Below are 27,429 nucleotides of genomic sequence, written 5' to 3'. Positions count from 1 at the left end.
TCTAGCCCTGCCTATCTTCCTGCCTCTACTGGCTGTTGGCCAAAGAGTGTTTTATTTATCAACCAATAAGAGAAACATATATACAGAAGAACATGCTCCATCAAACTAGTAGTGAGGTACTTGCTTCACGTAGCTTGGCCTTTTTGCGTTATTACAATTTATAAAAGAACTTACAATTTATAAGCCTTGGGCTGCCATTTTTAGGAGTAATAGTCACAGATTCTAATTATTTTAATTGTGTTGCCACAAATATCTTTATTAAAAATGATAATATCTGTGTCTCTGTAAGCAGTAGTTAATTTTGTTTTCAGTTTCTGGGCACCTGATGAGAAGCTATGCTTTGCTTTAACTTTCTAGTCAGTTAAAGTGTATTCTTTTTGGGTTACTGAGCCTGTTCTAATTTTTATGAGATCTGGTGGCTTCTGTCATTGGCAGCTGGACAGTGATTCCAGACCACTCTCTGGTAGTCATGAGGTCCATTGTTGTCTCGGATCCTGACTCAACAGAGCACACTAGTTATTATCCATTAAAGGTATTTCGGTAGAAGTGAAAAGATGTCTATACCATCTGTTTAGGGCAGAATATCATCCTAAGAAAGCAACATAGGATTTAGTGGACCCTCAAATCCCACAGTCAGAAGTCAAAGGTCTCCTTTTTTTCGGTCCTCCTCTTCCCCAGTCACATGACGGAGGGGGCTGGCTGCGCTTGACCCAAATCTGAGACAAAGAACAACAGGGACCAAGGGTTAGGATTCAGAGGCCTGGTCTGCAGTGACATCTGGGCGGGTGTCACAGTGCTGGCATTTATGGAAGAAGGCACAGAACACTCTCTGTACTGTAGCCCCGGAGAAAGCCAGCCTATAGCATTGCAAGGAGCCTGCCACGTCTCAGCCAGGGTGGGAGACGGAGATGCAAGGTAAACTCTGCACCTTGTCTCTTGCAAGCTTGTGATTCTCCAGCCTGCATTCTGGGAAGCCTTACCTTCAGCCCGTGGGTAACTGTCACTCTGTGGTTCCCTTCGGCAGCTGGTGACCAGGGTGAAGACACTTCATTTGACCTCTTCAGCATCAGCAACATTAACCGGAAGACCATCGGTGCCAAGCAGTTCCGAGGGCCTGACCCTGGGGTCCCCGCTTACCGTTTTGTGCGTTTTGACTACATCCCCCCAGTGAAGACGGACGACCTCAGCAGGATTGCTAAGCTTGCAAGGAGAAAGGAGGGTTTCTTCCTCACAGCCCAGCTGAAGCAGGACCGCAAGTCTCGGGGCACACTCCTGGTGTTGGAAGGCCCTGGCACCTCCCAGAGGCAGTTTGAGATTGTGTCCAATGGCCCGAGGGATACCTTGGACCTCAACTACTGGGTAGAAGGCACCCAGCATACCAGCTTCCTGGAGGATGTGGGCCTGGCTGACTCCCAGTGGAGGAATGTAACCGTGCAGGTGGCCAGCGACACCTATAGCCTGTACGTGGGCTGCGATCTCATTGACAGCGTCACCCTGGAAGAGCCATTCTATGAGCAGCTGGAGGCAGACAGGAGCAGGATGTACGTGGCCAAAGGTGCATCCCGAGAGAGCCACTTCAGGGTGAGCGTGCAGCATGGCAGCCATGTGACAGAGCCTTGCTGGGGGGCTCACAGCATGGGGCACACTCAGCGTAGCTTCTGTGCTGGAAAGATGCAATCTTGCCTTGGAGAATCATGTAGCACTTAATGTGGCACATATGTGCACACTCTATGCACCTACGCATACTGCATGCACATCCCATACATATCACACGTGCTCACTTGTGTGGCACCTATGCTTACATGACATGCAAACACATGCGTGCACTCGAGAGGGTGAGCTAGCCACACAGGTACAGTCACACCACACATCCCCTATGCGTCTACCACGGGTGCACACTTGCGTAGCACACTTGCTCATACGGCAGTGTGAACACACCGCGCTTTCACACTCATTGCACAGGCAAGGAGAAGCATGCACACCACGCCCCCACGCCCCCCATACGCACATTTACACATGTGTGCACACAGCAAGACACAATACTGACATGTGGGATTACATACATGCATGCATGAATACATGCATACACAAAGGACACGCAAGGAGTTGTGTGCACACATGTGCATCACCCTTCTGCACACATGGCACCTGCGCACATGCTAACGGTGGTGCATATTCATGAGACACAATCAACTCAGTACGTGTGCACGGAACACGCATTCCTCCGCTATGAGAGGCAGAGCTGTGTCACAGGTATGTTGCGTGTGAATGCCTGAGTCAGATGCTGAGGTAGGAATCCTCACGTTCCCAGGAGCCCCAGGTTGCTTTATTAGACCTGAAGCCGCATCCTAGCCCTTGCTCTGGGAATGAAGTGACTGGGGCACTAACGAGTAACTGAGTCCCTCAAAGAAAAGTTGCTGACTTGTGAGTGTACGCCTCCCCGTCCCCTCACTGTGGCTAAAGAAGTTTGGATCCTTCTAAGACAGAATTTAGAACCTGCGATGCTGGGTGCACACAGATGCCCCCGATTACAGTGGCTTTCTTGGGGTTTATTCATCCCCTGACTGTGGAGTCATACTGAGGCTCTGTGATTTGACTCTCTGTGGTCCATCAATATTGCACTGTGTTCGTCCCTCTCGGTGCTAGGCAGAGGCAACCAAAGGTGCATCCTCTAGGTAAAGTGTGCTAAATGGATTTTCAGCTTAGAGTGTTTTATCTTCTGATGAGTATATCCGTTCCTCTCTCACAGCAGATTAAGGGACATCTGAACGTCGCTCTCTTGGAGGCATGCACTTATTTGTGGAAATGACTATAGGTCAAAGCTTACTTATTTGCATAAAAGGCCCAGATGTGCATGCTTTGTGGGGTGCTGCCATGGCTGTTTAACTGACACGTTCATGTTATATCATTGGCTCTCTCATCCTGGTGTGACCCAGGGGCTACCTTATCTGAACCAGTAGATGTTTCTGAGACTTGAATTACAAACAAGGACATGGCACTCCAGCTCCATGCGAGGAAATAGCCAGCATGTCTATTTGGGAACATATAGGGGATAAAAATTCTCCTATCCCTGGGCCCCCCTCCTAGTTAGAATTTTTATGCTAAATCTTTGCATGAATGTGTGCAAGTGTGTGTGTGTGTGTGCGTGTGTGTGTGTGTAGCAATATTTCCAAAGTAGCAGGAATAGGAGAACTAATATAAAGAAACTTCAGGCCTAGTGGATAAAGCAGAGGTTACTCCATGCTATTGGAATGTTCTATTCTGCATCTATAAAGTGTCATCAGTCTCCATGAAGCTCATGGTTTAGCTAAAGTTCTGTCTTCTATCTCCCTCCAGGGCTTGCTGCAGAATGTCCACCTTGTGTTTGCTGATTCTATAGAAGATATTCTAAGCAAGAAAGGCTGTCAACTCAGCCAGGGAGGTGGGTGATCTCTGATATAGGAGTCTTTGTTCTTTCCTGGTGGGTTGCTGCTGGGCCGTGTGTGTGTGTGTGTGTGTGTGTGTGTGTGTGTGTGTGTGTGTGTGTGTGTGCCCTGCTGTGGATTTGGGCTAAGTGTGCAAGCTTGCTAGCCAACTTAGACTTCTTAGTCCTTGACAATGGAAAATGGTCAAGGATTGATTCTGAATAGATTTTTAAGAAAAACAATCCAATTTTTTTGAGAGGGGGTAGGTTCTGAGGATATAGTCCAGTCCATGATCAAGACCATTCATACCTCTCATGGCTTCTGAACACATTCTAACATGTAGGTTCCTTCAACAGGATAATTTAGGCTCTCAGTTACAAGTCAATAATACACAGAACTATTAAAAGCAAACACGTAAGCATTTCCAGAAGTTCTGAGCCCTTCTCAATGACATGGACTTACACAGAGGTCTAAATCTGTTCTCTTAAGACGGGGAGTAAGAATGGACTGACTGGATTTATATACTTTGATCCATGTATCAGGAACCACTATGAGTTCTCCACTCAGAGCGTGGGCCTGGCAGGGACTCCCATTATCCTCCACTGGTCATGCCAGACTTGAAGATCACAGTCATTTGGAAGGCAAACTCATGATCCTGGTCTCATAGCATGGATCCTTCAATGTTTGTTAAACTGAGAATGTCTCTGTTTCAAGGCTAAGTAGTTCAAACTTCACAGCCGCAGAAACTGGTACAGATATGGGAGGAACAGACTGACTCAAACATATGTCTGTCATCAGCCCAAAACCCAAATCCCTTCACAGCAGAAGCAGGAACAAACAAGGACACAAATTGGTTTGTTTTGCTTAGCTCTAAGACATGAAAAATAAGTATCTTAGATAAGCTAAAGATTTTAAAAATCATAGATGAAAATAAACGCTGAATAGAATCTGCTCAAGATCTAGTTGGTTACACAAGTACTTACATTAGCACGGCTTGTACGGTTAGTGGTCCACTTGGCATTTGGGCTTCCAGGAGCCATGTGGATTGCCACATGTTTTTTTTTTTGGTATTTATGCGACAGGGTTTCTCTTTATTGTTTTGGAGGCTGTCGGTCCAGCCTGGCCTCGAATTCACAGAGATCCGCCTGCCTCTGCCTCCCGAGTGCTGGGATTAAAGGTGTGCACCACCACCGCCCGGCTTGCCACACGTTTTTGAGCCCAAGCAGTAAGCACTCAGTTGTGGAGTGAAGCTTCTCATCCCTTCTTTCTTCCCTCCCTGGAGCTCCCTCTTCCCTGGAGCCCTTCACTCTGGATTAGCTGAGGGTGACTCTGTTTTTGGACTTGTCTCAAAGCAACTTGAGAACTGGGGAGTCTATGAATGCATGGTCCAGGCAGACTCTCTGTGACTGGGCCAGGGTTGTGGGTGTCTACCTTCCTCCCTGAGGAGCCACTGAACAGCAGAACACACCGTGTGGAGAGAAAACAGTGTCTGCTGGAGGTGTATGTTTCTAGTGTGAAGATACCTGAGTTTGCTCTTATTCCGAAAGGAAGTCCCCAGAATGAGCAGGCAGGTTATCATGGGGTGTAAGAAGGGGTAAGTATGCAGACTGTATTGGGGGAACAGACTTGGGGGATAAGGATGAGGACAAGGCTCTGTCCCTCAACTCAGCTTTATTGAGGTGTGTTATGTATGGCCCTGCATTACAAATTACTTGTCTCCTACTGCTCTGCTCTGACTTTCTCTGTCCCTAGCCTGGACCTCTGCCCTGCCGGGGAACCATGTAGTCATACAAAGTGGGACAGGTTCCTCTTGTCAAGCCGTTGGCACCAAAATGTCCTTGTGCTGACAGATACAATTTAGCAAGCGGCCACTCTGAGAAAGCAGAGAGCTTCATGGGGGTGCCATTTTGTTTTGTTTTGTTTTGTTTTTAATATATAGCTTCAGAGGTGGCACCCTCGGGGGGGCCGTGCTGCACTGACCATGCTCTCTCTCTCTCCCTCCCCCTTAGCCGAAGTCAACACCATCAGCGAGCACACAGAGACACTCCACCTGGGCCCTCACATCACCACAGACCTGGTGGTCCAGGGTGTGGAGAAGATGCAGGAGGTGTGCACACACTCCTGTGAGGAGCTCAGCAACATGATGAACGAGCTGTCTGGGCTGCACGTCATGGTGAATCAGCTGAGCAAGAACCTGGAGAGAGTGGTGAGTGCCTGGCGGATGGCGATGGCGGATGACGATGGAGGATGCTAGCGGAAACAGATGGTAGTCTGTCAGGGAAGCCTCAAGAGCCAGCCCTCCCACCAACCAGCCAGTCAGGCCTCTGAGGGCTACCACGTCAGTGTCTGGGGGGAAACCCTGATTAGAGTGCCACGTTAAGAGGCTATCCAGGTTCAGGCCCTTCAGGATGCTAGTTAGTGAGAGGAAAGATAGAGAGATGCATTAACAATGCAGTCGGGGGACACAAGTTCTCTGTGATAAACCTGTGCTTCTGGGAGATGCATCTCCCAGAGAAGAAAAGACATCCACGCGGAGGAAGACATTTGACGTTCAGGGCTGAGTGTCCGGAGGAGGATCCCGCGGGCTTAAGGGATGTCTCAACCTTATGGGTTTTAGGGCTGAATACGTGTGCCCCGAAGTGTGTTGACGCAGGGGACAGAGTCGCACACTCCAGAGTGGGTGCATTGTGACTTTGAAGAGGGAGATGAGGGTTGTAGCCTCTCCTGGCTGCGGTGCCCTGGGATGCCCATGGAATTTTGAGAGGGGGCAGGGAGAGCTCCACAGGCAAACACTTCCTCAAAGGCTCCACTATTTCCAGGGGGGGGGAGTCCCACGCCAAAGCCTGTGCAGAGTGCTCTGTGGGGCAGAGACTTCTGCTTCAGTTTGCCTCTTACTCAGGGTCCCCGGGCGGCATCACTTAATTCATCGCTTTACCGGGAATCACTGAGGCTCAGTGTGCAGTGGTGGTCCCGGCTGGCTTGCCAGGTGACCAGATGGCAGAGCTCAGAAGAGACAGGGGTTGAGCATGGTGCCTGGCATCCTCCCCCTACAACTGCAGGGTGTTCCACTTATTACCCAGCATGAAGAGTGAGCCGCCCCTGGAGCTGCACAAAGCCACAGGGGTGGTGTGTCTCTGTGTGTGCTTGTAGTTGAAGGTTCCTGATCCCCAAGGCCTGTTACCCCAAGTACAGACATTGTACCTTGGGGGAACCTTACAGAGTTCTGAGATGGCCAAGGCAGATATGTACATGTTTAATGGCATTTGGTCAGGTTCATATTTCATATGGTTTTTACATTTTTTACCCCTGCCTCCCCGGTATAATGTCCAGATGGCCAGTATTGTGGCCATCTTCTTCCTTGCTATTATCCCAACACACATCTTTCATATCCTATCTGCTGAACAAAAGGAAGGATGAGTAGATTCATAAATTGGCCTCTCCCTTGACCTCTGCCCACTCTGCACAGTGGTGTTTGTTTGTTTGTTTGGTTTTTTGAGGCATGGTCAGCCCGGGGGCTGAGGATGTGTTGCTTATGCATGTCTGTGTGTTGGGATATTAGCTGTGAGCAGGGAAGAGGTAGGGAGGCCAGTGCGTGTAGCCAAGTTCTGTGATGAGGTCTTAGTTGCAGAAGTTCGATCGGTTTTGCAGTACCATCTGTCTTTATCGTGCAGTTTCGTCTATACCTGGGGCTTTGGGAGCTTGACCTAAGCTCCTCGATGGAGGAGGGCCATTGAATCCTTATCCCAAGTGTCTCACCTCCATTTTCAGTCCAGTGATAACCAGTTCCTTCTGGAGCTCATCGGAGGCCCTGTGAAGACAAGGAACATGTCAGCCTGCGTGCAGGAGGGCCGGGTCTTTGCGGAAAACGAAACTTGGGTTGTAGACAGCTGTACCACATGTACCTGTAAGGTGAGTTCCAGAGACGAGTCCTGCTGGAGGCAGAAGGCCCCCCCCTACACACACAGGGCAGGCGTGTTCAAAGTGACATACGTAGATCCTAATGGCCGACGATGACCTGCTCAGCACGCACGCATAAAAGGTGTTTAGATACACGGAAAGCTCAACGTGAGAGCCATAGACTTGGCAGGGGACACAGATGTAGCTTAAATTGACCTCTTGGTGCTGTGCATGAAGAAACCACACCCCAGAGGGTGGAGTGGCTTGTCCAGCATTGCCTTGTGCAGAGAGTCAGTGGCAATGCATCTGTGTCAGCCGCCCCCCCCCCCCTCGCTAGTGTGTATATGATCCCGTTCTGTCTCTGACAGGGCCTGCCTCAGTGCTCACAGAGATATCTGGGAAGCCTAGTCATTACCAAGAAAAACCTCAGTGGGTTTGGTTTCTTCTCATCGTTCCCTGTCCGTGGGTTGACCTCAGAAATTGGGGGATCCTGGAATATTCTGACATTCTTCTTCTCCTCCACCCAAAGGGCTCAAAAGCAGTTGTTGTCATTTCTTTGCTTTTGGCGGGGGAGGGGGTGGAGTGTCAGTGCTCGCAGAGCCCCCCTTGGGCCTTCTGGAACCCTGTATTTGAAGCAGGATTTGTAGACAGAGAAAATACCTAGCTTATCTCTCTTTCATCCAGCTCCCGTGGCAACGCCTGCTATATCAGATAACCGTTTTCCGAATATTTTTCTGTTGTTTCAGAAATTTAAAACGGTGTGTCATCAAATCACTTGCTCACCGGCCACTTGTGCCAACCCGTCTTTTGTGGAAGGCGAGTGCTGTCCGTCCTGCTCCCACTGTAAGTCTCCTGTGGGGAGAGGGCTGTGAGTCCTAGTGGTTTGCATCTGTTTATGTGTTTTGTGGTTTGACTACAGGAGGGTCAAGGCTGGGATTCCTAGAGGCAGGCAGCTGAGGCGGAGCAGAGGCGTGGCGAAGGCCCTACTTCAGCCACTAGCCAGTGGCGGGGAAGCTATTGAGAGTTCTAGAAAGAAAGTGCACGCAGCTGTCCTGTTCTGGCTCATCCCAGACAAGGAGGCCCCTAGTGATCCCGCAGGGACCAAGAGTCCCAACTCCCAGGCCAAGAACAAGGCCCCTGTGTCAGTAGCCAGTGTGAGCAGGAGCTGTAGCTAGACCAGGGCTGAGTGAAGACTGGGGTTGCTGTGAGAACCACAACACAGTAAATAAACACAGAACCAAGAGACGGTTACTCAATGACGCGTTCAAGTTGCAGAGACACGGTCCAAGTGACATAGAATTGGACTATGGTGGTAGCCCGTTCTGCGAGGTCTGACCCTGTAGAGACGGAGCTGGGCTGGCAAGAAGGAGTCCTGGAGGCTCTGATGAGTTCTACAAGCCCCCGAGCTGCCTTTTCTAGACTCAGCTCCAAACCTCACTCAGAATCCCCTGTGGTCTTGGATTCCCGTGCCAAAGCTCTGGATCTGGCCTCCGGGCTGACGCTCAAACACGGCTTCCCCTCACGGTGGGCCCTTCCGACCCAGTCACCATCCCTGAGTGTTCTGGATGCCTCTGCTCAGGTTTTATCCTGGTCTGTCTTTCTCGTGAACGTCCAGACTCCCAGCTACTTGTTCAACACAGCAAGGCCACTACCACAGTACTGAGTGCCTGAGTCTGCTTCCCTTGTATTGGTGAGAATACAGCAGGCAGCCTGGGTGCTCTGGCTGTCTATGCTCAGTGTCATCCGCACAGCTGCTCTTCTTTCCCTCCTTGATCGCCCAAAGGGACTCCTACTAAGAGACCCCGACTACAAGACCCCTACTAAGAAACCAAGCGTGTATTGTACCTTTATCCCAGCACTGGGACACCATACCCTGGGTGCCTGTGGAAAAATTTCCTCAAGATAATTGTCTTTTTACTGAATATTTTTTTAAAAAATTGTTTGGTAATACATTATGCAAGCCATAATTTCAGCCAGTGGTTGACATGTTGTTACTTTACATGAGTCAACAGAATCTGTGTTGAAATGACCTCTTGGTGACTTTGAAAATGCTGCCTGGAGACACTATCTCTCGGAGCCATCTCCTCCACTCTGTGGACCAGCTTCCCTAAACACATCTAGATTGCTCTCTCTCTCTCCTTTAAATCATTCCATGTTCTCCTCCCTGAGATTTGCTCTTCCCTTTGAAGGAGCTCCAACTCTTGCCCAGAGGGTGGGCCTCTGCCCATAGAATTTCCCTCCTGCCAACCCCTCCAAAGCTGTTAAGATGTCTCCAAAGCGGCCCCCACACGGATGTGGTGCCCCACTTCCCTGGGGCGTGTGAAGAGGGAGAGCCCAACCTCATGTGTACGTGTGCTTTCTTGGTTAGCTTCAGACAATGACGAGGACTGGTCTCCGTGGGCAGAGTGGACTGAGTGTTCTGTCACCTGTGGCTCGGGGACCCAGCAGAGAGGCCGGTCTTGTGATGTCACCAGCAACACCTGCCTGGGCCCCTCCATTCAGACAAGGGCATGCAGCCTCGGCAAATGCGACACTCGAAGTGAGTGTACCCCTGTCGCGCTCCGGGGTAGGGTGCACGGGTATGCCAACAATGGCTATTTACCTGGGCCTGGAGGCTATGGCCCCGGGGGGAGGGTTTTGCCTACGGAGGAAGCTTTCTTTGGGAGTGAAGGTGGTGCCGTCTTGCCTGCCCTCTTTGGTGGAAACAGGCATTACCTGGGAAGACAGATTTGGGGATTGCCTGGCCTGGGATCACAGCTTGAGAAACTTGACCTCTTTGTGCCTCTTACGTCAGTCCGGCAGAATGGTGGCTGGAGTCACTGGTCACCCTGGTCTTCCTGCTCCGTGACTTGTGGAGTTGGCAACGTCACTCGCATACGTCTCTGCAACTCTCCAGTGCCCCAGATGGGTGGCAAGAGCTGTAAGGGCAGCGGCCGGGAGACCAAGGCCTGCCAGGGTATTCCATGCCCGGGTAAGTAGGTGATGCTGGGGGTGGTGATGTCCTGCCTGAGTGGGACGTCACTCTATGATGGCTGCTGGACACCAGGTCCCACACAAGCTTAAATCTGCTCCCCAAATCTAAAGCCAGCACAGCTTGAGCAGCAAGGGCGTGGTCGTTCTTGCCCTGAGATCAGTTTCTGTCACTGGATCCCCACCCTGACATCCTAGTTGGCCTGACATCTTTGTACCTTGCACAGAGCAATCAAGTGGACAGAGATTGTCATTTTCAGAGAAATAAGCCAGACCTGGAGCAGTTAGAAAGCAGATCAGGTCTCAGGGCAGGACTGTCAGAGCCACAGCAACTTGTAGCTTAGGGGACTCACAGCTTAGGATACCGGGACCTCCCCAGGGGGGCTGGGCTTCTGCAAAATGCAGATCTTCACTGCCTCTCTGCCCAATGCAATAAGAATCAATTCCATAAAGTGTTTCAGACTGGAGACTGGTCTACTCTGGAGACCTGGCTTGGTAAGGAAACTTAGGCTTCTGGCTATAAAAAGACTGTAAGGATTTTCTCTCAGGGGCAGAGCAGCCTATTCAGCAATTCTGTAATCAATCCCACTCCCCGAATCATGGCTGTGGAAATTCACAGTAGGCCGGCCCCTCCCCTCCCGTTTACACGCCAGTTTCTTCGCCTGCTTTGGAATAGCCAGGATGCCAGCTTCGTCTCCCCTCTGCTCTTGGCAGTGCCAGTATTACAACCATTCCCCCATCCTCCTCTCAGACATCTCTCCTGGTTTTCCCCACAGTCGATGGCCGTTGGAGCCCCTGGTCCCCTTGGTCGGCCTGTACAGTCACCTGTGCTGGAGGGATTCGCGAGCGGACGCGTGTGTGCAACAGCCCGGAGCCTCAGCATGGTGGGAAGGACTGTGTGGGAGACGTGAAGGAGCATCAAATGTGCAACAAGAGAAGCTGTCCGATTGGTGAGTAACAGGGCATGTCTGCGTGTGTGTGCGTGTGTTCATATGTGCGTGTGTGTGTGTGTGTGTGTGTGAGAAGCTGTCCGATTGGTGGGTAACAGGGCATGTCTGCATGCATGTCTGCCTATGTGTGTGTGTGTGTATATAAATGTGTGTGTATATAAATATATATGCGTGTGTGTGTGTGTGTGTGTGTGTAAGGAGCTGTCCCACTGGTGGGTACCAGGGCATGCATGCACACTTATATGTGTGTATATGTGTGTGTGTGTGTAAGGAGCTGTCCCACTGGTGGGTACCAGGGCATGCATGCACACTTATATGTGTGTATATGTGTGTGTGTGTAAGGAGCTGTCTCACTGGTGGGTACCAGGGCATGCACACTTGTGTGTGTGTGTGTGTGTGTGTGTACCCACACATGCATATACATAGCCCTGTCCCTCATCCCCCATGCAGATGGGTGCCTATCCAACCCGTGTTTCCCTGGAGCCAAGTGCAGCAGCTTCCCTGATGGGTCCTGGTCCTGTGGCTCCTGCCCAGTGGGCTTCCTGGGCAATGGTACCCACTGTGAGGACCTAGACGAGGTTGGTACCTCCGCCTTGGGCAGCAGGGTGTCCTGAGTAGGTGTGGAGAGAGGCTCACTTCCGTTTGTCCTCGCAGTGCGCTGTGGTCACAGACATCTGCTTCTCAACCAACAAAGCTTCCCGTTGTGTCAACACCAGCCCTGGCTTCCACTGCCTGCCTTGTCCTCCACGCTACAAGGGGAGCCAGCCCTTCGGGGTAGGCCTGGAGGCTGCTAGGACGGAGAAACAAGTAAGTGGTGCTGGCCTTACCTGTGTTTCTAAAGCCTTGAAAACGTCAGACAAGTCTAGGCAAGTGGAGATGGGGTAGCGGAGAGAAAGGGCAGCATCGTTGAGGGAGGGATGGAGACGGAGCTTACCTTACGGAAGCCTCTCGGGTGCTGTTCGTCTGGGGCCTCTCCTGCTGACATGGGGATTCCATGTTTTCATGCAAAGGGCCTGTGAACTTCTGGGCAGCAGTGATGCCTTGGTCAGTTCTTGGATGCTATAGCAGAATGCCCGAAGGAGAGTAGAGATGAAGGAAGGACACTTATTTATCACAGTTTTGGAGACTGAAGATCCTAGACTAAGGACCAGGCTAAGTCAGGTCTCTGTGTTGTCAACGCATGGCAGGACAGAGAGAGAGAGAGAGAGGGAGAGGGAGAGGGAGAGGGAGAGGGAGAGGGAGAGGGAGAGAAAGAGAGAGGGAGGGAGAGGGAGAGGAGGGGAGAGAGGGAGGGAGAGAGAGAGACCAAGAGATAGAAAGAGAGAGACAGAGATTCGGCATTGATATCTTAAGTGGGAGGAGCCTGATGACTACCCACCTCCAACAAGGCTTCACTTCCTGAGGCCACCACACCGGGATACAGATTCTAACACATGGCTCGGGGATCCCAACAAGGTCATGGTGGGTTGCGTCACATGGTAAATCCAGAAACGATATTTGTCTGGCTCAGAGAACCATTAAAAATACTCAAGCCTGCTTCCTGGGAGATCCAGGTGAGTACTTTGGGAGCCCAGCCAGCACGACGTGGTACTCCCCGTGCCCACTCACAGCCAGCCCCTTGGCATTCTCACGGGTACCCGAGGCCGCCTTCTTTCCTAGCGCGTCCGGTCTGTAGTTCTTACTACTCTCGGTCTTGCAGGTGTGCGAGCCAGAAAACCCATGCAAGGACAAGACTCACAACTGCCACAAGCACGCGGAGTGCATCTACTTGGGACACTTCAGTGACCCCATGTACAAGTGCGAGTGCCGGACTGGCTACGCGGGTGACGGGCTCATCTGTGGGGAGGACTCAGACCTGGATGGCTGGCCCAACAGCAACCTGGTGTGTGCCACCAATGCCACCTACCACTGCATCAAGGTGAGACTCACACGTGTCTCGGGCCAAGAGCTAGGACTGTGTGCTTCAGTCTGTCCTTCAGTCAGTGTCATGGGGCTGTGTCTTAATGCCTCTCCATCAGTGCAGGATTTTGCTCTCCATCTCTCTTCATCAGTGTAGGATTTTACTCTCCATCCGTCTTCATCAGTGCAGGATTTTGCTCTCCATCCCTCCTCATCGGTGCAGGATTTTTCTCTCCATCCCTCTTCATCAGCGTAGAGTTCTGCCCCTCAATCCTCTTTGGTCAGTGTAAAAGTCTGTCCCTCAGTTCCTCTTCAGTGATTCACTGCCAGGAAAGATTGGGCCAATTTGGAAGCGATGATCTAAATAGTGAGAAACTCCAAACTGTCTTGTTCCCTCCTACGCTCCACATGAACTTTCTACTTTGAGCCTGGACGGTGTTAGAGCTACGCATTTTCCTACAACTGCAGGCATGGAGAGAGCTTGGGTCTGGTTGTGGAGTGCACAGGTGTCTATTGTGGGGGAATCGAGATTCACTAGACTCGGTACAGGTTATAAGTGACGTTTATTCGGGGAGAGGGCACTTAACACAAGAAGCTGGTGACTGCCGCAAGTTCCAGCTCCAAGGATCCCCCCAGGCTGTCCTCTGTGATCCAACCAACCAGAAAGCAAGAGAGTGCCACCTGTCCTGATCCTAGACCTAAACCCACCCATCACATCCACACCTGTGACCACGCCCAAATGTGTGTGGTCACACTTCGGGTTTAGATCCAGCGGATATCTCACTACATGTGTTCACCTCAAACACTGAATGCAGGTGGTCTCTCCCCTCATTTTCTTTTCATTCCAGAGGTTGTTACAAAAAGCAGCGCACACTCATGGTGCTTGTTGCTGGTTCCTGGGCCCGGCAGCACTGACAGGCTGACTCCATGCCTGGCCCTAGAGTGTGGGAGGCTGAAATGACCCCAAATAAACAGCCCTGTTGGGATCACTTAGCAAGATCCCATCAGATAGTTTTATTTACAAAGACACAAAAGAGCCACAGGGTGCAGTCATGTTTGGGGGAGTCAGCATTGATCCACTGCATGGGGTGTTAGTACAGGTTGGGCCTCTGGAACTTCACAAGTATAAGTGCCACAAGGCAAGGCTTCCCACCAAAAAGTCATTTAAAAAAACATAACTATTCGTACATTTAATCCTAATTTTAAATTTAAAGTGATGAAGTCTTAGTGCAGGAGTTTCTTCTTTCATAGCCTCTTGGGTGAAGACAGCAAGTATTGGCTAACCACACAAGACTATTTCAGAAACAAGGCAGTGATTTACACACACACACACACACACACACATACACACACACACACACACACACACACACACACACACACACACACACACTGAAGAAATCTCAAAACACACAGACTGTTTCTTCCAGTCTGTGATGCTATGGTGATTCCTGGTTTGCAAGACATTTGCAGAATCTCAAACAGCAATACAATAGTTTCAAAAAGGACCTGTCACAGACATAGGCACACACTATTATGTGCACACACACGTTCACACAGACACACAATGTATATGCACATATGCACATGTGCACACACATACACACACACACACACACAAAGGCGTCAAAGTGGTTGAATCCAAAACTGCGCTTACCCTACCCTACTCTTCTTTTGTCCCGCAGCGGGGTCCGAGTGGCTCAGGTTTGGGTTGCAGCACAGTGGACGGATTGCAGCAGCTGTCACATGTCTATCAACTGTGACAAGCTGGAGTAGAGCTAGCCCTGCCTTCTTCTAAGTGTCCGTTAAGTGCGGGAATTGCAGCGCTTGCTCCATGCACGCCTATGAGGAGGCTTCCTCCTTTGACACCCGCTGGCCAGCGAGGGCCAAGCTTTGCATACCTACCGGGGCTCTTGGTTCATTGCGGCTGTGGGAGGGAACCGGACTCTTAGGCACCTGCTGCTCTACCTTTCCTGGGAAAGGTCTCCCCTAACCTTCCTCTGTCCTCCCAGGCATCTGATCCCTTCCTGGGGATCCTGGGATCAGGACAGTGCTCCTTTTGTCTGCTGTGTGCGGCAGTGACATAATTCCCAGGGTAGGACTTTGTCCAGGCCAGCTGGCTCCTACCACCATTCTCCTGCTTTCATGTGAGGACCGGTATCAGATATTTATATCCTTGGCTTCCTAAGTCTTGTTTTGTTTTTTTTTCCCCCTGTTTTGGAAAGAAGGTCAATTTGGAACGCTTTCATGGTTGTTATCCCTCTCCAAATCACAGGACAACTGCCCCAAACTGCCAAATTCCGGGCAGGAGGATTTTGATAAAGACGGAATCGGAGATGCTTGTGATGAGGACGATGACAACGATGGTGTGAGCGATGAGAAGGTAGGAGGGGCGCTGCTCTCAAACACGGAGAAGTTGGAAGAGATCAGGACTCTTAACCAATGCTCCACCCCACCCCCCAAAGCTGGTCTACTGACACTGTTCTTGATGGGGAGGTTCAGTGTCCATCCATGTATCCATCCATGTATCCATCCATCCATCATCCATCCATCATCCATCCATCCATCCATCCATCCATGCATCCATCCATCCATCCATCCATCCATCCATCCATCCATGCATCCATCCATCCATCCATCCATCCATCCATCCATCCACTCACCTATATTGTCATCCGTTTGGCTTCCCTGCGAAGCGGATGAAATGGTCAGTGCAATAGGAAATCTTAATCCTTATGGGACATGAAACAGTCAGTGCAATAGGAAATCTTAATCCTTATGGGACAGGACAGCTGTGTGCATAACTGTAACACCACACGATGTTGAAAAGGAGCCTGTGGAGGGCTGCCTGGCTTGCTTTCTTTGCTTCTTTAAGGTTTGTTGTCTTGTAAGTACTGAGCCGTCTTAGGGCAATCTGGTGTCTGTTCTGAAGTCCCTTTTCTGGTGTCCCTAGGACAATTGCCAGCTTCTCTTCAACCCCCGTCAGTTAGACTACGACAAGGATGAGGTTGGAGACCGCTGTGATAACTGCCCTTATGTGCACAACCCAGCCCAGATCGACACGGACAACAACGGCGAAGGGGATGCCTGCTCTGTGGACATTGATGGGGACGGTCAGTGGCTATGCTTCTTCCAGTGACTCAGATCAGGGTTACAAGCGAGTTGAGCCCTTTGTGCACCCAGGTCCACAGCCACACCTCAACTAACCCTAGGTAGAGAGTTGAAAAAGAGATGGCATCCAGTGAGCATGTGCAGACTTTAAAGTTCATTTATTTATGTGTATCTTTGGTGTCAGGGGGTGGGTGTGGGTGCTGCCCTGTGCATGTGGGGGTCAGAAAACAGCTTGCAGGAGTTGGTTCTCTCCTCCCACATTCTTGAGACAGGACCTCTCCGGTTTCTGTCTCACTGCACTCCAGACAAGCCAATCTGGGACCACCTGGGTGATCCTCCTTGATCTTCTGCTCATCTTGCCCTGGAGGTGCTGGGATTATAGATGCCAGCCACCGCATCTGGGCTTTGTTCGCCTGTTTGGTTTTGATGTGGGGTTCCTCAGGATCAAACTTGGGTCACCAGGCTTGTTTTGCAAGCTCTCTTACCCACTGGGGCCATCCCACTAACTGCTGGACCTTTACCTCGTTGTCGTTAAATGAAACAGCGAAATTACAGTATAGGGATGACTTTTAAGTCTGTAGGACGCCGCACCTAGATAGTTAGTAAATGTGCACCATTTTGTGCAATGGGTTTGGACGTTCCGTGGATCCTGGCAGCAACCTCCCACGTGTGCCAGGGCCAGCTGCTCCCACGATTCTGAGCTTTTGGGAGGGGCTCATCTTTTCATCTTATGAGATCAATCCCTTAAATAGCTTGCCTTCTCCCATAGGCCTCAGGCCCATTCTTAGAAAGCCAAGGTCTTCTGCGTCTTCTTCCCTCGGCGCCAGCTCCCCAGCTGCCGCAGATTCACTCTCTTCCCTGCGTCTTCTGCAGGGAACGCTCCATCTCAGACACCCAAGCCTCTGAGAAGGGCTTGGGGAGAGCTGCTTGTCTCACCTCTGCTCCATTTCTTGGTGTTTACCGATGAGGTCTAAACTAACGGGGTCTGGGTCCCTCGGCAGGTGGGGTGAATGGGTGTACCCTGAGAGTTCTGACGTCACGGCAGGCTGGCATCCGACCTTGGGGCCTGGTGGCCTCTCCTGTCTTAGGGGGGTCACTGTAGAGCCAGGCGACACTCAGATCACTCTGCCCTTCCCTGCTTCTCTGTGTACCCTGTGAGTCTCGACGCCCCTCTCCTCACCCCTTCCCAAGCCTGGAGTCCCTTCATCCGCTTTGACTCGCTCTGCCCTGGTATTGTGGACCCATCTCAAAGCATGTGTTCTTGCAGAGCTCTCCGGTGAGCTTTCACATCCAGCCTTATCCTCAGGGCAGCCTGGACCACTCTGCCCTCTCAGAGACGGATGCAGTCATCAGGGGCCTCATTCTATCCTGATGTACATCTGTTATACTGGCTGGGGCCTCAGATTCTTACACCCCATCATTTTAGGGGGTTCATTCTATTGGCCTTCATGCCTCCCTCAAACGTCCTTCTCTCAGGCTGAGGACAAGACCAGCGTCTAGGGTCTCTTCTTTCCGATTTGCTAGTTATAACCCTTCACGTTGCCACTGTATCTTTTTTTTTAAATTATTATTTCTCCATTGCTGGTGGACTTTGTTACCTATTTTCAGATCGCTAAGATTCTGGCCAATCTATCGCCACCATTGCTTCTCTCCTACTGTGTGTAGATGAGGGGGCAGCATTGCCCAGAGCCTGCTACATTCCTGTAGACTTAACACACATTCTCTGAGATCTAAGTGAGAATAGCCAATGCTGCAAACACAGAGACATGCCGCATTGACCCCCTTCACGTCGGGCAGCATCACCCCCAGAGAATTCCAAACCCTAACTAATTTTAGGCTAAGGGAATTGGAACTTTTTTTTTTGAGACATGGTCTCACTGGGAGTTCTAATTTTAATGGAAAACATATCATACACTCTTCCATGAATCTAATAATCTTCACATCCTTGCCATTTTTTTTAAAGTGAGAGTTCGTATCTTAGGGTGGGCAAACGACGTACTTTCCCTGGACTCCACGTATCACTACTTTGCTTCTTCTGCCAACAGATGTTTTCAATGAACGAGACAACTGTCCCTATGTCTACAACACTGACCAGAGAGACACAGATGGTGATGGCGTGGGCGACCACTGTGACAATTGCCCCCTAATGCACAACCCTGATCAGGTGATGCAATGCCTCCCCACAGGGATCTGTGGTCCTCAGCTGAGCCTGTGAGGGTGTTCCGGGGGGCATCTCAGAGCAGGGCCGTTCCACATCCTCAAACAGATCCATCAAGACGTTCCCATGTGGTTCTCATCTGTCCCGCCAAGATGACAGCGTAGATTCTCCTATAATCTCGGCTGGGGCCTCTTAGACAACCCGTTGTATCTAGGTGACCACAGGCCAAGTGGGGAGGTGGGGAAATTTGTCTCCATGGTTACCCCGAGGCAAAGCCAGAACCAGCTAACTCTCCAGGCTTGTCTCTGGGAGAGGCAGGGAGGATGTGACCTAGAAAGACAGTCTGCAGAGTGTACAGTGACAGATGGTAGGGAAAGCGGTACCTCTGGTTGCTGAGTGGTAGCCAGCTACAGTAAGTCCCCTTATGGGACTGGGCACAGGTTGGGAGAACCTGACTCCAGGCGTCTGGATTCTTCCAGGCTCTGTTCTGTGTTGCCGGTAGGCCAGCCAGCATGTTTGTACACTTTGCCCCCCGACCCCCCCCAGTACTGGCCTGTAACACAATGGGGTGGGTCACCCTAGCCTTCACGCGCTTCCTCAAGGGGAGTACTCACGGTGTTCACTTTCTGCTCCGTCCTCCAGACGGATATGGACAACGATCTTGTTGGTGATCAATGCGATAACAATGAAGACATCGATGATGACGGCCACCAGAACAACCAAGACAACTGCCCGTACATCTCCAACTCCAACCAGGCTGACCACGACAACGACGGCAAGGGCGACGCTTGCGACTCCGACGACGACAACGACGGCGTCCCGGACGACAGGGACAACTGCAGACTGGTCTTCAACCCAGATCAGGAAGACTCAGATGGTGGGCGCCTCCCTCCCTCAGCTCTTACGCGCATGTGCATTGCAAACCCCATAAAGTAGTCCCACGGAGGCAGATCTTCCCCTCTGGTCCTGAGGCCACTTTAAAACCCCAAAGTCGGCAGGATGGCTACCTTCCGGGGCGCTGGCCGCAGGGATGGCTGCTTTTCTGTCCGGCCTGCTTGGCAGTTTCAGCCCCTTCTTCTGTGTCTACTATTCTACCAGTGAGAGGGGAGTAGTGAGTGAGTTTGTGTGTTGCCAGGGTAAGGAACCCCTCCCAATATCCATGTACTTTTGAAAGCCTTTGGCAATTGCTTAGGAAGAAAAAAAGGTTCGCTGTATGCAGGATGGGGGCCGGGGGCTGTTGTTTTGCATCTGGTGACTAAAATAGGGAGAGTGTGAAGAGGAGGGTCTTGTGGCCTGTAGCTGCTGGAGCTCTGGAGGAAGTCACACCCCACAAAGGTCTACAGCCCTGAATAACAAAGCACACAGCTGTGCTCGCTGATAGGCTGGCAGTAACTCCCTCACAGCTGCCAGCGCTGTTTGGAAGAGCTTATCCTGAACAAATAGAGATCAGGAGTCCTGGGGTATTGAGCCAATGTGACTCAGAGGCACGTGAAAAGACAGGCCAAGGCCCAGGGGCAGCTCCAGGATCTTCCCTGCACAGGAAAAGAGGATTTTCAGCAGAAAGCTCCAAGCTTGATGCAGATTGCTGTGCAGACAGGGGGCAGTGGGGTCTGGCTCATCTGGGAAGGGGACCAGGAAGGAGGAGAGGTTGGCACACCTAGGCTGACATTACTACCACTCTTAAGATGCCATCACTGAGGCTAGGAGTGTAGCTTTAACGGGTAGAGCGTTTGCCTGGTGTGCATGATACTCAGCATTACACAGATGAAGCATAGGGGTGAGTACCTATATATAGCTCCGGAGGTAGGAGTGGGGTGACCAGAAGTCCAAAGTCATCCTTGTGGTAGGCCCCATGAGGTCCTCCCTGTCTCAAGAAAAGAAAATGCCTGTACAGCTAATTATGTGTGTCACACAGTAGGGGAGCCTGTGACGGCAGATGCAGAACTGGAAACTAGCTTGGAGAATGGGGGGGGGTGAAGATACCAGTCTTGATACCAAATATGGTTTCTTTTCTTCCTTTTGAAATATGAGGTTACAGCAGAGCACCCTGTCTTACCTCATTGCGTCTGCCTAGGGGCATCTCACTGTGGCCAAGGGCAGGGCAGCTGTAAGGTCACTGGCCGGACCTATCCCCTTTGCGACCGACCGCTTTGGGCCCAATCTCCCTAGGGAAAGTCCTGTGTGCTGCAAAGGTTCTATCTTAAATGCCAAATAAAGTAAAATGGCTCCTATTTTATTAAGAATAACAGTCAGAGATGAGCTTAGACACACATTGCCAGCCGCCTCTTGCGAGGGCCCTTACTGGCGCTATCCTCGGCTGCAGGGTTTGCTGCAATGTTTTTGGAATCATTCCCAGGAGTCTTTAGGCAGCTGACTATCAATTCATGATCACCTGCACGGTACTCAGCCTCAGAACTTATGGGGCCCAGAGGTCTCTGCTTATGCACCGCAGAGCAAGTGCAAGCCACCCACCTCGTACCCTGTGCTTCTTCTTACCCACAGGCGATGGCCGAGGAGACATCTGTAAAGACGACTTCGACAACGACAACGTCCCAGACATTGACGACGTGTGCCCCGAGAACAACGCTATCACTGAGACAGACTTCAGGAACTTCCAGATGGTCCCTCTGGATCCCAAGGGAACTACACAAATCGATCCCAACTGGGTAATCCGTCACCAAGGCAAAGAGTTGGTGCAGACGGCGAACTCAGACCCTGGCATCGCTGTAGGTGAGCCTGAGATTCCCCAGTGAGGTGACGCTTCTGAGTGGCCAGGTGAGGCCATCATGTGGATAGGAGTCGGGATGATTTTTTTTTTCTGGTAGCCTTACCCTTCCTTGGTGCGTAGAACAGTCTCCCTCCGTAACCTGGGAAAGCACAGGTTTGCCTCTCATGTCTATTGTCTGATAAGCCAGTTCGTATGATGGGCTGTCTTAAAAGGTACCTGACACAGTGGTGCCTCCGTGTTCTGCAGCCCAACAGAAGAAGTGTTGGTTGGGTTACAAGTCCTATAACTTTTGCTACTCTCTGTGAAGTGCACACACAGGGCAGAGCCAATCTAAGCTCCTTAGACCCATGCTTCTGTGACACAGACCCCTGAGGGGTCCCTGAGGTGCTTTTCCCTGGGACTCCAGACCATGTATATCTCCCCTGTGTCCAGGTTTTGATGAGTTTGGGTCTGTGGACTTTAGTGGCACATTCTACGTCAACACCGACCGGGACGATGACTACGCTGGCTTCGTCTTTGGCTATCAGTCAAGCAGCCGCTTCTACGTGGTGATGTGGAAGCAGGTCACCCAGACCTACTGGGAAGACAAGCCAAGTCGGGCTTATGGCTACTCTGGCGTGTCACTCAAAGTGGTAAACTCCACGACTGGTACCGGCGAGCATCTGAGGAATGCCCTGTGGCACACAGGGAACACAGAAGGCCAGGTGAGGGACTGAGCAGTTGATGGCCTCTTCCAGACAGACCCTACACTCTTGTTAATTTTAAATTATGTTCCTGGTTAGTTTTTAATCAAGCAGAAATCATTCTAGCAGTTGGCATTGAATACCTACTTCATTAAACACAGAATAGCCAGTGCTCCCGCCAGCATAGCTGACAAGCCTTAAACACATGTCCAGTCTCTTACAGAGACAAGTGTCTGTGTCCTGTTCATAGCTTCACACACAAGGAGAGAAGATCTAAATTCAGACCTATGACTGGCTGAGCCAAGTGCTCGTGCTCTTGGTATTAACTGTAACACACTATGTTTTGGATTTAGGTGCCTATTGTAGTTCCCCATAGGTATGCATAGTAGGGTAGATGACGTACAGTGTCTGAAAATCTAGCATACAAAACAAAATATGTCAGAGAGGTAGTACAGCATGTGGGGTCTTACTTTGCACGGTTCTGGGGGGCAAAGAATGGTGGAGAGGCATATATCTCATCCTTCAACAATGATGCTTTCCCACAGGTGCGCACGCTATGGCATGACCCCAAAAACATTGGCTGGAAAGACTATACTGCCTACAGGTGGCACCTGACTCATAGGCCTAAGACGGGCTACATGAGGTAAGGGTACATTTCAGTCCAGAGACAGGCCCCTCAGAGCTCTCTTCCCATTGGATAACCAGTCGGCTTTCCCATTAGATGGCCAGGTGGCTTTTCATTGGCTGGATAGTCTGCTTCTCATTGGATAGACAGGCTGCTTTTTCATTGGGTAGACAATCCGCCTTCTCTGCCATCCTTCCAATCAGAGAGTATCAACAGTATGAACTCTTTTATAGTCTTCTCTGGGCCCCTCAGTTTTAAATGCCTTCTGTCATCTAGCTTGCATTCTTACTGTACATCACTTACTTTAAAATCGTGAAACAAGTCTATGTCTTAAGATACTTGTTGGGCGGCGTGAAAACCGTTCCACATCCATAGGGACAGAATCTAGGATTTTGTACATGATAAGCAAATGTCTTACCACTGAATCACACCCCTATTGGTTGTTTTGTGTTTACATATCTTTGAGAGTCTGGGCAGGTGAGGTGCAAACTGGTGTGTAGGGTGTGATGTCCCTGCAAAGGGGGTCTCATCTGCCATGCGCTCCATTAGGGAATTCCGTGGCATCACTTCCCACTTGGTCCAGGAAGACAGTCCCCACTCCCAGACAGCTCTTACAATGGGACAAAGATGAGACTCGGGATTTTCATGGAAAGTGAAGGCTAAGGGACCCACACTCAGGGGAAGACCCCACTCCAGGGAAGAGAAACAGGCACCCATCCCCTACAGGCAAACAGGAAACACCTTTCAATCTTCAGACTGCCTTGGCTCTTGTGGGCAACCTACTGCAAACCTGGGTGATGTAGTCGCCCACACCAGGGGTGCAGCAGCTTTGCCTGTGAGAAGAAATGGGCCCTTCGGACCCTGCTGCCTGATAGGGACTCAGTGTTCCTACAGGGAAATCAAGCCCGGCACGGTTGCTGAAACCCTGAGCAGAGGATGGGACTACAGATCCCTCTGGGTTGCTCTGAGTGTAGCTCTGTTGTAGAGCAGAGAACTCCTGGTCAGCAAACTCAAGGCCATGCTTTCAGCTTTAACACCAAACAGGGAGAGTAGATTTGTCTTGATCAACAGCTGGCATCCAGAATCTGTGCTGCAAAGTACAAGTTCTCTTTTAATGTTTTCTTCCTTACCTGTTTTAGGGTCTTAGTGCACGAAGGAAAGCAGGTCATGGCTGATTCAGGACCAATCTATGACCAAACCTATGCTGGTGGACGGCTGGGCCTGTTTGTCTTCTCCCAAGAGATGGTCTACTTCTCGGACCTCAAGTATGAATGCAGAGGTGAGTGCATGCTCTCATTAGGGAATGGTCCAATGGGACCAGGAGGGGCTGACATTCACTTTTCTGCCTACAGAGGCTTCATTCCAGGGAAATGAATGATGAGTTGGGGCTTCTGCCCTTCCAGCAAAGATGTAGTTTAAGCAACATGTGTCCTTCCTTCCTCCCTCCCTCCCTCCCTCCCTCCCTCCCTCCCTCCCTCCCTCCCTCCCTTCCTTCTTTCCTTCCTTCCTTCCTCTCCCTTCTGATTTCTTTTGTTTTAAGTGGAACCTAAATGTCTTTGGTAGGACAAATATTTTCCCGAAAGTTCACAGGCGGTCTGCTACTATATTGAATCCTATAGCTCCCTGTTTCCATACTTTCTGAAGTTGAAGTTTCTAGGGGGCACTTTAGATTACTGTCTTTACTAAAAATTGGAAGAAGGAAGGAAAGGAAGAAGGAAAAGGAGGAGGGAGGAGGGGAAGAGTGATGGAAGAAGTAAAGGAAGAAAAGAGTCCACGTCTACGTTTTACTGCCAGAAGTTTGCTTATCTGAGCCAAAGTATAAACCTGAAAGCAAACTCGGCTCTAGTCTAGTCTGATGGCATGCCTTCTTCAGAGCAGATCAGGAAAGCTCAGTAATATTTCTCAGGGTTCACGCCTTGAGAATGATACACAAATCAAAGGGAAGCAAAGACAAGAACATTATTTTCTCTCCTTCCACTGAAGGTCTTTTTTTTCTTGCGATAGGACTCCATTGAAGAGATTTCTTTTTTTCATGTGCCCACTCATCAATCTATCCCCCATGCACCCATTTTTCCCAACTCCTGTTTATCCGTCTGTCAATCCAAACACCCATCCATCCTATCATTCCTTCCATCCACTCATCTCTCATCTACTGATCATACAAACGTCTATCAGCATCGATCAGTCTGTTCTACCCATCTATCTTATGTAATGCATCTTAAAGTTAATATGATGATAACTGGGGCTATAGGAAAAACGGATACAAATAATATTAGGATTGTTGGAGCTCAAGGCAAGAGGATTGCTTCATTTGAGGCCAGTCCAAGCTACATAGCAAGTCAGCCTGGGCTCCAAGTATGAGATGAACAAACAACGAATCATAATAAAATACCCCTTGGTTATCCGTCCTAATCCCCTTGCTCCTTCTCTTCTAGATGTCTAGAGAGCAAGGCTACTACAGTTCCATCAATGTGCTACAAACACTGTTTTCCTAGACGCCTCGGTCCACGTTGGTACTTGCAGCTTCTTTCTCTTTCGGCATTTCCTGTTTCTTGACCTTAACCAAGTGGGTCTTCACCTCCTTCATCAGCACCAAGTCCAAGTGCCTTCGAATGACAAATAATCAAGGGAGCTTCCAGATGAGCATCTAAGCCTGCTACTGGAAAGAGTTTGATGAGCTATGAGACTCACTGTGGAGTGAAAACCGAGCATGCTTTCGCATTGCCTTTTCTTGTTTGTTTAAAAAGAATGACGTTTACATGTAAAATGTAATTACTTGCAGTATTTATGTGTATATGGAGTTGAAGGGAATATTGTGTATAAGTCATTCTCATAAATTAAGCATGAAAAATATTGCTCACCTACTTTCGATGCTTAATGTTGTCACTGTTCTTGGATTCGTGCTGTTCTACGATGACACACAAATCCTCTAAGGTCAACTTTAAAGAAAGGTCAGGTGAAACTTGGCTGCAGTAAGGAAGAGACCAGAAGAGAGTCACATGACTGTGGCCCCTTGTCCAGTGGTATTAAACACTTGACTAATCGGAACATGGAAAATGATTGAAAAATTAGATGAAAAGCACTTCTCTTACTCCTCTTGGCCCACAGTTATGGCTGACTTGACAAAAGACAAAGGCAGCGTGCCCTTGAGAAAGGGAATCTTTCAGGGCTCCAGCTGTGGACTTTTTAGGGCTTTCAGAGCAAAAGCTCAGTGGAGGCAAGCGTCTCCTGCTAAGATGGCTGCCTGGGCCAGCCTTGGGAGAGCCTAGGCTGGCTGGAAGTGAAGGGGCTCTGCACAGTGGCTGCTGGGATCTCCATCTGGGCATCCTTTCCTGCTCCTGCTCCTAGGAAAAAGACAGGGAGATAAGTTGGCAACCGCACTTTGGTACCCTACTCCTAGTATAGGAGTCTGAATAATGCGAAAGTTGCTCTTGCCTAATTTGGAAACATACTTCATTAAGGTTCCAAGTGCAACTGCTTTGTTAATATTTATTAAGTGAATTTGGAATGTAGCCCCCACTCACTAATAACTTATTTTTAAACATACAAAGTAACAAATATGTAATGTCTAGAAATAAGCATATGACAAGGATATAATGACATAAAGATACCCTTACCAAAATATCTTCTGGTTGAAATACAAGGCTCTATGTCATGACAAAATGGGACCTTAATACGCACAGTTGCCAATGATTTTAATTCAATTCTTTATACTGTTATCTATTTCCTGTGTATAGGTTCTTTATATTTCAGTGCTGAAGAAACCAACTTCCACCCCCCCCCCAGACATACCCATTAATCAGTCATACCATAACAGACATGTGTTTGGTTTATTTTATTTTATTGCTTTGAGCTGCCTGATCTCCCAGCAACGGGAAATACTGTCTCTTTCACTCCACATGAGTTTGGTCAGAGTAGATCTTGTCCCTCTGATGGGGGTGGAGCTGGGTCACTTTTCTGGTAATGGTAGTTGCATTTCCAAGTCAGATTGAAAGAATCCATGACTTTGAATTTCCCTGATTTCTCTTGGTACAGTTATTTGTGTTAGTGTCTTTGAGGGTGAGTTTCCTTGTGTTTTGTTATCCTGCACTTTTTACTTTCTGTGGGACTGTATTCCCAAGGCCCACATGAGACTTCAGACTGTGAGGATGTGAAGAACATTTAGGCTTTCACTTGGGGCATTTGGTACAAGGCGGTGGGGACGATGTGAATGCGTTCAATGTACCATATTATTTTTTTGTAAATTATTTATGTAGTTTTTTTTTAAAAAAAACAAGAGCTTCTCATATACGTTAATGAAACATTGTTCTTGCCAAAGACTGTAAATATTTATTTATTTGTTCATTGGGTCAAATTCTCACCACTGAAACCCTACGTCTAGCTAGAGCTTCATTTTTATACTGAAGATTAACAACAGCAAATAAATTATAAAAAGGTTTCTATAAGTGAATCTCTTTCCCTTTTTTAAAAAGGAATTAGTGGGATTCCTTCTGGAAGAGGGTTTGGGCGCTTCGCCTAGGGAGGACTGACATTTGGTTTCTTGGAACCGAAGGAAACTGGCGTCCCTTGACTGGAAGTTTTCCCACTATGTGCGCAGGTTCAAGGTTCAAAGCTTTAACACGGGCCCTTCCTCCTGTTGAAGGCCCTGGCGTGCTCACGGCCCCAGCCGATGGTTCTTCTTGTCAGATGGGGAGCAGAACCTTTCAGTGACTCCAGTAAGAATCACAAAAGGGTTCAGAAAAGGTTGAGGCACAAGGGACTTCTCGTGAATACAGTAGGGCTCCCTCCGCTTCCCCTAATGATCCCAAGCAGAGGGAGGGGCAAAGATCAGACAGCACACAGCAAAACGAGCCCTGATCTGGTGCAGAGAATGGGGTGACCACAGCACTGGGCGCAGCCTGAGAGATTTCTTCTGCACGAAGCTGATGGGAAGGTTTATGGACGTGACGGGGGTGTTAAAGAAACGGAGACCCAAGAGAGCAGCAGAGGGGTAGAAGGAAACCT

General features: G+C 49.8%; 1 protein-coding gene across 1 annotated transcript in view; it reads left to right on the top strand.

The window, feature by feature from the left end:
* Thbs2 (thrombospondin 2) overlaps positions 1 to 26,870 on the top strand; it is a 30,036-nt gene extending 3,166 nt beyond the window's left edge. The window contains exons 3-22 of the mRNA XM_040728111.1: positions 1,025 to 1,581; positions 3,337 to 3,421; positions 5,414 to 5,610; positions 7,173 to 7,313; positions 8,048 to 8,144; positions 9,670 to 9,840; positions 10,096 to 10,272; positions 11,048 to 11,221; positions 11,672 to 11,799; positions 11,876 to 12,028; positions 12,921 to 13,139; positions 15,396 to 15,503; positions 16,074 to 16,233; positions 18,277 to 18,395; positions 19,032 to 19,266; positions 20,892 to 21,119; positions 21,550 to 21,821; positions 22,346 to 22,443; positions 23,565 to 23,704; positions 24,861 to 26,870. Of these exons, the coding sequence (XP_040584045.1) occupies positions 1,025 to 1,581; positions 3,337 to 3,421; positions 5,414 to 5,610; positions 7,173 to 7,313; positions 8,048 to 8,144; positions 9,670 to 9,840; positions 10,096 to 10,272; positions 11,048 to 11,221; positions 11,672 to 11,799; positions 11,876 to 12,028; positions 12,921 to 13,139; positions 15,396 to 15,503; positions 16,074 to 16,233; positions 18,277 to 18,395; positions 19,032 to 19,266; positions 20,892 to 21,119; positions 21,550 to 21,821; positions 22,346 to 22,443; positions 23,565 to 23,704; positions 24,861 to 24,868 (3,467 nt within the window). The 3' untranslated portion in view covers positions 24,869 to 26,870. The remainder of the gene's footprint in view (positions 1 to 1,024; positions 1,582 to 3,336; positions 3,422 to 5,413; positions 5,611 to 7,172; positions 7,314 to 8,047; positions 8,145 to 9,669; positions 9,841 to 10,095; positions 10,273 to 11,047; positions 11,222 to 11,671; positions 11,800 to 11,875; positions 12,029 to 12,920; positions 13,140 to 15,395; positions 15,504 to 16,073; positions 16,234 to 18,276; positions 18,396 to 19,031; positions 19,267 to 20,891; positions 21,120 to 21,549; positions 21,822 to 22,345; positions 22,444 to 23,564; positions 23,705 to 24,860) is intronic.
* The last annotated feature ends 559 nt before the right edge of the window (positions 26,871 to 27,429 follow it).

The sequence above is a fragment of the Mesocricetus auratus genome, unplaced genomic scaffold (genome assembly GCF_017639785.1).
Source record: "Mesocricetus auratus isolate SY011 unplaced genomic scaffold, BCM_Maur_2.0 Super-Scaffold_100018, whole genome shotgun sequence".
NCBI lineage: Eukaryota > Metazoa > Chordata > Mammalia > Rodentia > Cricetidae > Mesocricetus > Mesocricetus auratus.
Note: the sequence above shows the minus strand (reverse complement) of the source record. Positions and strands in the feature narration are given on the sequence as shown.